Source organism: Taudactylus pleione, unplaced genomic scaffold (genome assembly GCF_031769625.1).
Source record: "Taudactylus pleione unplaced genomic scaffold, aTauple2 ptg001750l, whole genome shotgun sequence".
Lineage (NCBI taxonomy): Eukaryota > Metazoa > Chordata > Amphibia > Anura > Myobatrachidae > Taudactylus > Taudactylus pleione.
The window spans coordinates 557,830-572,318 of NW_028286147.1; the positions used below are offsets into that span (position 1 = coordinate 557,830).

General features: G+C 44.1%; 1 protein-coding gene across 1 annotated transcript in view; it reads right to left on the reverse strand.

Annotated features, from left to right (window-relative positions):
- The window catches only part of MAPK4 (mitogen-activated protein kinase 4), a 65,820-nt gene extending 52,522 nt beyond the window's left edge, over positions 1–13,298 (reverse strand). Inside the window, exon 1 of the mRNA XM_088464679.1 lies at positions 12,665–13,298. Coding sequence (XP_088320805.1) covers positions 12,665–13,216 — 552 coding nt within the window. The 5' untranslated portion in view covers positions 13,217–13,298. The remainder of the gene's footprint in view (positions 1–12,664) is intronic.
- Between the last annotated feature and the right edge of the window lie 1,191 nt (positions 13,299–14,489).

Below are 14,489 nucleotides of genomic sequence, written 5' to 3' on the forward strand. Positions count from 1 at the left end.
TCCCAATGCAGCCAGAGGATGCCTTACCTGAGGATGGCCCCCCCGAGGTTGGTCGAAGGTCAGTATGTGGGGGGGCCATACGCGATGATGTGGTGGCCAGATTTTTTAGGTAAGTTTGAACAAAACTCCAGTGTTTATACCTAATGTGTTTGTGTTTTTTGGCGAACATCTAATTTATTTTTATTTTTCTCACCATCTTCTGTTTGTTCACATAATCTTTGGCACTCCAACGCTCACTACTTCCTGCTACCCTTACCAAACCTGGATCTGGTCCTTTTGGGCATATATTCTTGAACCCATATCGCAACGCCATGTTTGTGGAATCATGTTGGCATGGTCCTTCGTCAACCAGTTCTTGATTTTGTGTTTTTATTTAATTATTTCTTGGTATGTGTTGTATTTGAATTTATCACTGTGTATTTTTTTTGGGAGTTACCACTTTGTTTTCTCTGTTATGTTGTCAATAAATGTTTGAAGAGTGAAATGGTCTTCCTTTTTTGGGACGTTAACAGCAAGTGTAACCAGGTTAACACAAGTTACATTTGACTAAGGGGTAAACCAGTACTGACGCCAGTTGAGCAAAACTGAAATATGTTTTCAGCTTCCCAATCCACACCAAAAGGAAGCCTGGCCCAACCTTGGGATTTGTAAGATTGGCCTAAGCAGCTTGCGCACCAAGTAGGAACCTGGAAAATGTAGAAATCTGAAATTGACACTACACCCAAAAAGGGAAATGACATTGTTACTGTTATGTGTTTCTGGTGTCTGTTTGACATACAAAGACAAAACACAATCTAACTTTTAAAAAAGGGAAATCCTTGCAGGAACTTATGTCAGGCTAAACTATCTTGGTTTTGGTTTTTAAAAATGAGCCACAACGTATATTTGTCTTAATAAATTTATTTGGAAAATAGAACAAAAAAAAAAAATCTAATGCCGAAGGAGGCCAGACAGCCGGTAGAGGGCCACCAGTAGGCCGATTACATGGTGGCGCATCTGCCCCACAACATCCGCCACCTCTTGCCGACGCCTCTGTTCCTCTGTGGGTGAGAAAAGTGTGTGGGTTAATACAACAATAGGGACTCCACAGAAAAACATAAAAAAAAAACCAAATCACTCCTAAACCCAAAAACAGAAATAAAAAGGGTGGGCTGGCAAAAATACAAGACCTAGGTACAAATTCCCACAGGTATGATATGTGTATGCTTAAATCACCAGGAAGAGGTAAAGGCAAACCTTCACAATCAACAAAAGTCAAGCCACAAAAACACGAAGAAAGGCACGACACATGATTACATACAAACAGTTTGTGCTTTAAAAAAAATAAATAAAAAATATACCGGGAAACAAATCGGGAGCTCCGGCCAAACCTCCATGATCCTCCTCGGAGGATCCGTCATTCCCCAAAGAATGGGGCGGAGTTATGCTGGACTCCGGGGAGGGGGTAATTGGAAGAGGGGTGGGTGGAGGAGAGGGGGAAGTGGGACGGAGGGGAAGGAGGCCCGACATTTCCGGGAGAGGGTCTGGGAAGGATGGGGAGGAGTGGGGAATAGGGGAAAGATTTGGGGTGGAGTGTTGGCTGGGGGTTGGGGAGAGTGGGCGGGAACGCCGACGTTGACGGCGGAGTCTTGGCTGTCCCCCTAAAATATGTCAAATAAATTGCGTTTAGTTTATGGACAAATCCGGGCAAACAAACAAAAAAAAAAAAAATAATAAAAAATAAAACCAAAAAAAAAAGCAGTAGAATTAAAAATTCAGAAAAAGAGGGAAAACATGCAGACGCAGATATGAGTACCAATAATAAATAGAACAGACAGGAAAACATGCACACGCAGATATGAGTACAAATAATAAATAGAACAGACAGGAAAACATGCACACGCAGATATGAGTACAAATAATAAATAGAACAGACAGGAAAACATGCACACGCAGATATGAGTACAAATAATAAATAGAACAGACAGAAAAACATGCACACGCAGATATGAGTACAAATAATAAATAGAACAGACAGGAAAACATGCACACGCAGATATGAGTACAAATAATAAATAGAACAGACAGGAAAACATGCACACGCAGATATGAGTACAAATAATAAATAGAACAGACAGGAAAACATGCAGACGCAGATATGAGTACAAATAATAAATAGAACAGACAGGAAAACATGCAGACGCAGATATGAGTACAAATAATAAATAGAACAGACAGGAAAACATGCAGACGCAGATATGAGTACAAATAATAAATAGAACAGACAGGAAAACATGCACACGCAGATATGAGTACAAATAATAAATAGAACAGACAGGAAAACATGCAGACGCAGATATGAGTACAAATAATAAATAGAACAGACAGGAAAACATGCAGACGCAGATATGAGTACAAATAATAAATAGAACAGACAGGAAAACATGCAGACGCAGATATGAGTACAAATAATAAATAGAACAGACAGGAAAACATGCACACGCAGATATGAGTACAAATAATAAATAGAACAGACAGGAAAACATGCACACGCAGATATGAGTACAAATAATAAATAGAACAGACAGGAAAACATGCACACGCAGTTTGCCCCACAAACACAAACATGAAAACCACAATACATAACACTTACTTGCCAGGATCTGCATGCGAAAGCATGCCAGCAAGCGGGGCATTCGCCGTTGCAGGTCGGACCACCTGCGCTCCAGCTGCCCGATGTTTCGGCGTGAGCCGAAGGACCGCAGGCGGGACCGTACCTCCGCATACGCGGAGCGCTTCTGCCGGTTGGTCATGGGTTGAGGCTGGCTGGTGATCCGGCGATCCATGACCTCCGTAAGCACCAGCAGCTCACGCCTGGTGAATGCGGAGGCTCTCATGATGGCAATGGTGTTTTTCTTAAAAATCATTTTTGATAAAGTGTGTAAAAATTTTCTGATTGGCTAATGTATTTTGGAAATTAACAGGAGCAATTTTATTGGTTAGTGTATGAGTCATGTGTTCGACAGGGCCAGAAATCTCTGGAGAGTTAGGATAGGCTTGATGCAGTGACATGCGTAAGCAAATTTAAATAAAGAAATGAACCCAGGGAAATATGCGGGGATCCACAGCAATAGTACAATTGTTTAATTGTGGTTCACATGTTTTTTGAACAATAAAAGCGAATGTTTCATCCGTACGTATTCTGCGGGTAAACACAAACACGGACAAGAGTAAAGTTTCTTGCATTGTGTTGAAAAAAAACAAACAATTAAGCTAATTGATACATTGATTGCCATGATACGATTGATGGAGGTAGGCAGAATAAAGGAGCAGGTAATCGACATCTGACAAGGCCACTTCCTGTTTATACGTGTGCGTGCGTTCCTTTCAAGCCATTTCGGGGATGTACGCTCGCTATTTCGTACGCTCGTTAGTTAGAGGAGGGGTCGTCAGAGTTTAGGGAGGAATTTTAGATGCGAACGAAAATACGAGCGAGCCATTGAATTTAAATATTTTTGTACGTACGCCTAACGTACGTGCGCCCGCTTGCAAGTGGGTCTGAATGAGGGCCATTGTTCTTAGGGCCTGATTCAGTACGAATCGCAGTTGAAGCTGCAATTTCGTACGGAAAGCAGCTACGAAAACGAAAATATGCTAATGCCTGCCACAGCTCAGCCAGCATAGAGACGCCCACTGCTGCTCTCTCACATCCGTACTACCTCGCACTCCTGCGTATACATCGGTACCATCAACGCACAACGGCCCATCATGCACAATTACAGCAGGTAAGTAAAGTCTCGGTCGCACGCAGTGAGTACTCAGGCTGTGTATGTAATCGCAGTGGCTAATTTATGCTAATTTATGCACGCCCATGCAACAGTTTTAAATGGACAGGCACACCTGCGTTTCTCCAACCACTCCCCCATCACCACCCCCAAACGCTCACAGCCTGTCACTCACTCTGCGATGGATTCCTCTGTGCGTCCGTAATCACAGTGCGTAGGTAGTTGCAATCGCGTAAGCTGCTGATTCAGGCCCTTAGTACTGAGGGCTCGATTCAGATCCGCTCGCTTGAGCTAAGTGACGGCAAGGCAGGCGATCGCAACGGCAAGGCATAAGCATGCCCACTATGTCCTGGCGTGCTATCACTTTGTGTATGCAGACGCCCAGGGCCGGCTCTAGGGGGGTTCGACCAGTGCGGTCGCACAGGGGCGCCACCCGTAGAGGGGCGGCACCCCTCCCCAGCATCCCGAAGTGGCCCGCGGGTGGTCAAATCGGGAGGCTGGGGACCCCCACCGCCGCAGCTGTACAGCGGTGCCGGACCCCCGAAGAGTAAATGGATGTCGCGCACATGCGCGCGGCAACCGTTCACTGACGGGAGAAGCGCGGCAACCGTTCACTGACGGGAGAGGGCTGGAGGAAGCCCAGCCAGTGACGGAGTGCTGGGCTTTACCCCCAGCCCGAAGTAATTTGGAGGCGTGCCATGCGGGCACGCCTCCAAATAACGTCACATAGGGGGCTTGGCCTATGGTAATTAGGCCACGTCCCAAATTCGGTCGCGCGCATATCGAAGCTGTGCGCGATGTTAGGGCGCCATCTTGAGGGCCGGCAGAGGGTGCTCCGAACCCTGGAGCCGGCCCTGCAGACGCCCACCAGCCTGTCTTAAGACGCCCACTTGCGCACGCCATCTCCAGGAAGTGTATGCAACCATCGGTACATCGGATGCATTAGCAGCGCTCGAGGTTGACCATACCCTACCGCAAGCACTTCAGTGTGAAATACAACCAGGTGACGTGTCCTATGACGCTGCCTCTGAAACGGTGTTAAGACACTCAGGCTCGCCTGCGTTCGCACCTCCACTCCCCCGTTTCTAGTAGCCAGCCCTGGTTACCACCAACAAATGGCTTGTCCTGTCATTCACTCTGCTGGGCTGTCTATGCTCGGCGATCGTACGCTTCCCGACCGCTCGGACTAGATCGCGCACGCGCACTGCGATGCATACGCCTGCGCACAATGCGAAACATCACCAGCTACGAGTGAACACTTCTTAGCGACCGGGTCTGAATGAGGCCCTGAGTGTGCACCTGCATTCATTGCTCCTTACAAAGATGCAGCGTCAGTGCAATAATGAACAACTATAAATCAGGCCCTATGAGTGGTATACAGGTTATATATATATATAAATACAAAATATGGATGTTTTCTACACAAGGGGAAAAAAACTTAAATTTGTCTGTTCCTAATTGTGCTTTTTCCTTACATCAGCAATCTTCCCTCCTGTACATGACTTGCTGTAAGAAGGTTCCTCTGTCCTTGATTTTTCTCACTTACTTTTCCTTACTGCTTTCTGCCTTCTCCTTGTTGCATTGCGTATGGCTGGTAATAACCCATGTGTTTAATGCCTTTGAACCATCGCTCACACACATTTATGACTGAACACCTATTTTTGGAACAGGGAATGAATCTGGGTGAAGGGCGGAGAGAACTTCCAATCACTATAAAACCCTTCTCCATGCAGATGGTGGAATGTTAGTGTTGTGCTTTATACACACTTAGATTATATTATTTAGTTACATATGAATTATTAATTATTTAAATGCATAGAGCTGATATATAATGAGCAATATATTTTTGTGATATGGTAGAAAAAAACACTATGGCACATTGACTATAAAATGCACTTAAGGCTTGTGGGGGCCCGAGGCACTCAAGTCTGGGGGCCCTAAATTGCAATATTTGGGACGCGGAGATTGGTTCCTCGTGTGCGTGGCGTAAGTGTACACATGAAAGATGAGCATAGCCATGAGTCACACAGCTGAATCGGATGCAGTCGCGAACGTCATCTTTAAATAGCGTTATCCGATACAAACCTATAGGCTTCTATTCGCAATTCCCCATGAGAGGGATACAATCGGATTCCTCTCAGCACCCCCCGCGGCACGTGGGTCACTTGACGCATGCGCAGAAGGACTCCCGGGTCCTAAACCTGGAAATCCTTCTGCCGCAAAGGACAGATCTTATCGGGAGAGCTTATCCTTTGTGATTTTCTTCAAGCATATGCTTGCGATGAGTGGTGGGATGAATCACATTCAAATTGCAATGCGCCATGCATCCTGTCCACAGAGACACACACATACAGTCAAGCACATATACACCTACAGAGACACACACATATACACCTACACAGAGACACACACATACACTCATGCACATATACACCTACATAGACACACATACAGTCACGCACATATACACATACATAGTCACACACATACACTCATGTACATATACACCTACATAGACACACATACAGTCACGCATATATACACATACATAGAGACACACACATACAGTCATGCACATATACACATACATAGAGACACACTCATACAGTCATGCACATATACACATACATACAGACACACTCATACAGTCATGCACATATACACATACACACACATACAGTCATGCACATATACACATACACAGAGACACACACATACAGTCATGCACATATACACATAGTCATGCACATATACACATACAGAGACAAACACATACAGTCACGCACAAATACACATACATAGAGTCACACACAGTCACACACATACACATAAAGAGTCACATACAGTCACACACATACATAGAGTCATACACATATATAGAGTCATACACATACAGTAACACACATACACATAAAGAGTCACCCACATACAGTCGCACACATACATATAAAGAGTCACACACATATACAGAGTCGCACACATACATATAAAGTCACACACATATACACAGAGTCACACACATATACACATACACAGTGTCACACACATATACAGTCACACACATACAGTAACACACATATACACATAGAGTTACACACATACAGTCTCACACATACACAGTCACACACATACAGCTGCACACATATACACATACCGGATTAAGGATTAAGGCTTGTGGGGGCCCCATCAATAAAATTGCCATGGCCTCACGCAGTGACTTCTATGCCCCTTACCTTTTCTCCGATCTCTCCACTGACCGGCAAGATGGCAGCATACTATATCATGTCTGCGACACTGCTGGGAACTGACTGCCGGCAGCATAGCTGACATGATCTAGTACACTGCCAGGGGCAAACGCAGGATTTTGAGTGGGGCGTTAGAGAGAGAGAAGGAGGGAGGGAGAGACAAGGGGCAGGATGCATCAAAGGTAGAAATGCAGTCAAACCCCCAAAAAAGCGGATTTGACCACATTTCTCATATACACCAAGCCCTGAAATGCGATGCGAAGATGGCGTTACCCTATGGTCTTCTATCGGGAGAGTGCTGTTAGAGGGAACCAATTGACAGAGAGGGAGAGAGGGAGAAAGGACAGGAGGGAAGAGAGATAGGGAGACAGAGAGAGGAAGGGACAGAGAGCACGCAGCAACACACACACTAACCTGTTTTTGCAGACTTGCAGCATCAGGCAGGCTTCTGATGGGGACGGGCAATTCACGGCATTGGGCTCCGCCATACACCCGCGAATCACGGCAGTATGTTAGCACACATATACACAGTCACACACATACAGTCACACACATATACACATACACAGAGTCACACACATACAGTCACACACATATACACAGTCACACACATACAGTCACACATATACACATACAGTCATACACGTATACATATACACAGTCACACACATATACACACACAGTCCCACACATTTATACATACACAGTCACACACATATAAACACAGAGTCACACACATATACACATACACAGTCACACACATATACACATACACAGTCACACACATATACACAAACACAGAGTTACACACATATACACATACACAGTCACACACATATACACAGTCACACACATATACACACAGAGTCACACTCATACACACATGCACAGTCACACACATATACACATATACACAGTCACACACAAATACACATACACAGTCACACACATATACACACAGAGTCACACTCATATACACATGAACAGTCACACACATATACACATACACAGTCACACACATATACAGTCACACACATATACACATAGAGTCACACACATATACACATACACAGTCACACACATACAGTTACACACATATACACATACACAGTCACACACATATACACATAGAGACACACACATATACATATACACAATCACATACATATACACATACACAGAGTCACACACATATACACATACACAGTCACACACATATACACATACACAGTCACAGACTTATACACATACAGTCACACACATATACACAGTCACACACATGTACACATACACAGTCACACACATATACACATACAGTCACACACATATACACAAACACAGAGTTACACACATATACACATACACAGTCACACACATATACACAGTCACACACATATACACACAGAGTCACACTCATACACACATGCACAGTCACACACATATACACATATACACAGTCACACACATATACACATACACAGTCACACACATATACACACAGAGTCACACTCATATACACATGAACAGTCACACACATATACACATACACAGTCACACACATATACAGTCACACACATATACACATAGAGTCACACACATATACACATACACAGTCACACACATACAGTTACACACATATACACATACACAGTCACACACATATACACATAGAGACACACACATATACATATACACAATCACATACATATACACAGAGTCACACACATATACACATACACAGTCACACACATATACACAAACACAGAGTCACACACATATACACATACACAGTCACACACATATACACATACACAGTCACAGACTTATACACATACAGTCACACACATATACACAGTCACACACATGTACACACACACAGTCACACACGTATACACACAGAGTCACACTCAAATACACATACAGTCACACACATATACACATACACAGAGTCACACACATATACACATACAGAGTCACACACATATACACATACACAGTCACACACATATACACACACAGTCATACACATATACACACACAGTCACACTCATATACACATGCACAGAGTCACACACATATACACAGTCACACACATATACACATAGAGTCACACACATATACACATACACAGTCACACACATATACACATGCACAGTCACACACATATACACAAACACAGAGTCACACACATACACAGTCACACACATATACACATACACAGTCACACACTTATACACATACAGTCACACACATATACACATACACAGTCACACACATATACACACACACAGTCACACACATATACACAGAGTCACACTCATATACACATACACAGTCACACACATACAGACACGCACATATACACAATAAATAGTCACTCCAGTGGCGTCACTAGGGGGGGTGCAGGCCACACCGAGTGACACCAAAATCTCAGAGCTGTTCTGTTATTTAGGTGTCACCTCCACAGATGGTGCCACCAAGCAGCAGTGATAGCGGTGATGGATAACGCACGCATGCGTTTTTTACTCACAATTCTCCCATCCACCAATATGCGCCCATACATTACAGATAGGTTTCAGTGATTTGTAGATCATTTATAGCAAATAACAGATCTGCCAATCGTGAGAGGCCCATCATTTTACTAGTAACGGTCGGCAAATCGGCTGATCGTTACCATACCCTGGCAATCTACAGCCCTGACTGCTCGGTGAAATCCAACATGTTGTACAGCCTGATTTATCGATTCCGATCGTTTTTTGGTCAGAATTGGAAATTGGTGTACCACATACATTACCGATTTTTTTCCCCCCAATCGTCTGCAAAATGGGAAATTGTCCCAAACCATCGCAGATGTATTGGACCTATTCCTCAGACCCAATGCATTGGTGCAGTACCTGCTGCTGAGTAATAGAGGATTCCATAGTCTGAAAGATCTTTAAATATTTTATTTTAGCAAACAGCCACCTTCACTAAGAAATTAATAAACTATGCCGCCCTTTTGAAGGTTGGAGGGCTGCACAAGTGGCCCTTAAGTATGTCAGGTTGCCCATCACTCAATCCAACTCAATGAAATAATAACATGTAATAAAAAGTGAATAAGCAATGCACATTAAGGACAGCAGCTAACATTCAGGTAGAGCGGGCGTTTGGTACCAGATTTAAACAATTTGTTGCTGAAATTGTTCCTAGGTCAGTTGTGATTGGCCCAGTCCATAGTGGGCCGTCACTGAGTCCTGGGCGATTCTCCACGGGCTGCAGGGTTCAGAAGCTTTAGCCCCAGCATATCTGGCCAGTGAATAGTGTTAGTCAAACGCATATATCTCATACTTGTCTACTCCCCCGCACCCGAAACGTCCGGGAGGCTCCTGAAAATTGGGTGGCGTTCCCAGCACCTTGAAAAGTGGGCAATTTTTCCAGAGCCGGCCATCACCCGCACCTAGCTACTTACCGTGTGCAGTGGGCGGTTTGGATGGCAGATAACATGATTTGCACTGGAGGGCTGATTCAACAAGGAAAGCAGTTGCTTAGATGCACGCAATCGGTCCATTCATTTGCACTGCGCATGCTCACGCATCGCAGTACGCACGCGCGAACCAGATGCTGCGATCAGGACAGCGATCGCAGAGTCTACGCAGACCCATGGCAGAGTGATTGACAGGAAGTGCCGTTTGGGGGTGGTGATGGGGGGGGTCGGGTGAACGCAGGTGTACCAGTGCGTTTCAACATGTGCATAAATTAGCCACTGCAATACCAGATGTGTCTGAGGCCTCATGGCGTGCGCTGAAGTAAGCAATTCCTGAATGGGGTCTGATCAGCTTTAACTGTAATGTATGGGTCCGATGTTACCCGATGTTACCGATTGTTTAGCTACAGTATACGGATGTGAGTAGGGGGAAGTGGGCGTCCTTATGTTAGGCTTCGATCGCAATGCGAATGCAAACATTTGCATATCACCGTTGATATTAGCAACTGCGTTGCGTGTGTATAAGCAGAATAGCGATCCTTGCTGAATCAGGCCCTGAATCGTGTCATCGTAGCCACGCCCTCCGCTGTACACTGCTGGTAATCTCTGCATTGTATAGCAGGAGGCGTGGCTATGATGCAATTGCGCCACCGCCCCACCAACACTGCCTCCTATGCCACACCACGCCTATTGTACCGCCCCCTGTGTCACACCACTCCTCCCACTGTGCCAACCAGGCTGCCCCCTCCTGATGAAAAAATAGTAACAGAAAATCCAGTGGACTGTATACTGACAGCCTGCACAGGTCTCTGCCTGGCACTTAGTATGGCTGCAATAATTCATGCTTTATACATTTCTATCTTATTAATATATTTTGAATCAGAAAATGTTAATTGTCAATGACCATTAAACTGTCTGGCTGGCGCTTGCTCTCTCCTGCAGTCCAGTTCAGGTTCTCAGCAGTGTGAGGATTCTAGAACCTTTAGTGATGTATAACTGTCAGTTACTATCTGCATCTTAATGCCCTGGCACATTCCAGTTTAACAATGCTGTGACAGGCATGGAGGCTCGCAGTGTGGTCACATACACAGATTCCCCAGATGCCAAGAAATGTTACACATCTATAGATGCCAAAGTCCATTCACATTTTCCACAAATGCACTCAAGGAATTTCCATACCTGAACTTACTGCTGTGTGCCCTGGCACTAGGCTGCTGAAATGAAGATGCCCACTCATCCCCACATGTCAGGAATGTGTCTGCCATCTCTCATTTGCTATGGTTTTTAATGTATGCATATTTCAATCTATTTATCTAAGTAACATATAACTATAATCTTAAAGCTGTGCATAAATCTCATATCTACCTATTGACCACTTATTTATATGGCTCATATTTTATATATACACACACACACATATATATATATATATATATATATATATATATATATATATATATATATACCTGCCGCCATATCTACCTATATGTGTACATATACCAAAACAAGCCTGATTTGTGCAGCGCAAAGTCCGGGTCAAGTTGTTATTAAGTGAAGAAGTTTAACATGCGAGCCGGAATCGTCTGACCACGGCGCACCTCTGTTTATGACATCACTCTGGCGGGCAAAGTAGCACATGTTCCAGGAAACTATCTCTAATCGCCAATGCGTTTCGTGCACTTTCTCAAGGATGATTCCTTGAGAAAGTGCCGCCAGTGCACGAAAAGTGGCGGAGATTAGAGGTGGACGTCAGGAACACGTGCTACGTCGCCCGCCATAGTGATGTCATCGATAGCGGTGCGCCAGGCGCGCCCAGCTCGGGCGTTAACGTGTCTTGAAAACAACTGACCTATGACCTGGACTTCATTCATGCTGCACAAAACAGGCTTCTATTCCAGCAGCAGAAAAAGATCTGCCCGGAGAAGGAAACTCGCACCATCCGGAGGTATAAGTTAGGGAGAGATTGGGCAAGATGTATAAGAGAATAGGAATGATCTGAATACCATCAGTGATAATTAGGCTGTGTATGGCAACCACCGAATCCACCAATATATACTAAAAAAATAGCATAAACATTTCAGTGTTTTATAAAACTTTTATAACTAAAACATATTTTTACAGGTGCCACTCTAGCGCTCATAACTTTAATAATTGCATAATTTATTGTTATATGAGATTAATAGCAAAAATACCTTGTGTGAGTAATGCTGGTCCACGATTCTGGCCAGCCCAAAGTCACCGATTTTTAGTACGAGGTCCTCTGTACTGATGAAGATGTTGGCCGGCTTCAGGTCCCTGTGGAGAACATTGGCTGAGTGGATGTACTTCAGTCCGCGTAGAAGCTGATACATGAAAAGCTTGGCATGATCCTCACTCAGCGGACCCTGTTCCAGCAGCCGGGCCAGATCCGTCTCCATGTGTTCCTGCACAATATACACCACATTGTACCTGATGATGTCTCCTTGGAGATCAGCCCCTCTAGGTCCCAACACAGTGTGAACCTTCACGATATTGTCATGGTTAAGGTGCCGGATTATCTTAACTTCCCGCAAGGCGTGCTTCATGCCGCGACAGTCGCTGATGGTGATCTTCTTCACCGCCACCTTTCGTGAGGTCTTGCTGTCGGTGGCAGACAGGACCTGCCCGTTGGCCCCAAAACCTAAAGGCTTAAAATCCACAAAGTGGCCGCCTAGGTCATACCCATACATATTAACGACAAAGTCGCACTTCTCCGCCATCGCCATACCAACTTTTTCAACTGCAGGGGGGTGGCTAGGTAAAATACAGCCGTAAGACAGACCAGAAAGTTTTTTGTTTTTCCAAAGCAACTGACCTACAAATTATTATTTTATTTGCAGAGATCTGGGGTTTTGATGAGCCCCATCAAAAAAAAAAAAAAAAAAAAAAAGAAAACTTTTTGTAGTAAAATTAATCCATTGATTTATCCCCCCACAAGATTGCAGAAGATTCAGAATTGTTTTAAAATGGCGAAAAATATATATATATCTTCTTTCATAACTTCTAATTAGTCGACTCAGCTGCTAATTGGACTGCAGTGTACGGACTTCACATGAGGGGTGAATTGTGGCTCCGTAATCATCTTGCTGACGGCTGATGTTACTTTCTACAGTGCAGCCTGGCAAGCCATTGACTTCTACATAGAAACAATTCTGTACCGGCTTCCGTTCATTGCCTATAGAACTGCGGTGTCAGCTTTGCTGGAAAGCAGCCCTTAATTTCCACGCTTGTCACTGCATTGTGATACAGTAGTTTTTAGCAGATGAGCAGATTCTTTGTCTGTAGTTCGCTGTATACCGATCTATACTCCTAAACGTCCAGGCAATCCCTGCTGCTGCTGTTGATTAACACAATTTCCTAGGGTGCAGCTGTAGTCTTCCCTCTGCTTATGACAGCAGTAAGGGCGAGTATCTTGCTGGTGTCACGATCATTCTCCAGCAGGACTCTTCTGCTATTCTCACGAGGAATCCGGGACCTTTAAAGGTGGAGAGGACTTTAGTGCTGCGAGTGACCTGCATTGTGTTATGCAGCCTGTTTCCTTATCATTCCCTCTGAAAACAAGCACAAGATTGATTGAATTGATAGTACAATAAATGTTAGTTGCTTCTGTGTGAAGGTTAACATGAATATTACCTCAGTGTCGGAGCAAGGCCACTGGTAACTCATTAGCTGCGCTCACCTAAACTATTGAATTTTTTTTTTTTTTCACTGCAATTGCATTAAGCATTCCTGGATGTTTTCCAGATTTATAAAAGCAAAATTAGCTTTCTTCTATAGCATAACAAAACAGTATTTTCTCTTATAATGAGGAAAACAAGTTTTAAGCCCGACGGGGGAGTCAATCAGTGCTTTGCAAAATTTTAATAGGATTAAAATTTGGTACTTGGGTACTTTGATTATAGGTACATCCTGCAAAGGTCATGCAACAATATGAACCCTATTAGTCCAGCTTCCCCATACTTACTGACAGAGGGCCTGATTCAGACCCGCTTGCTAGAT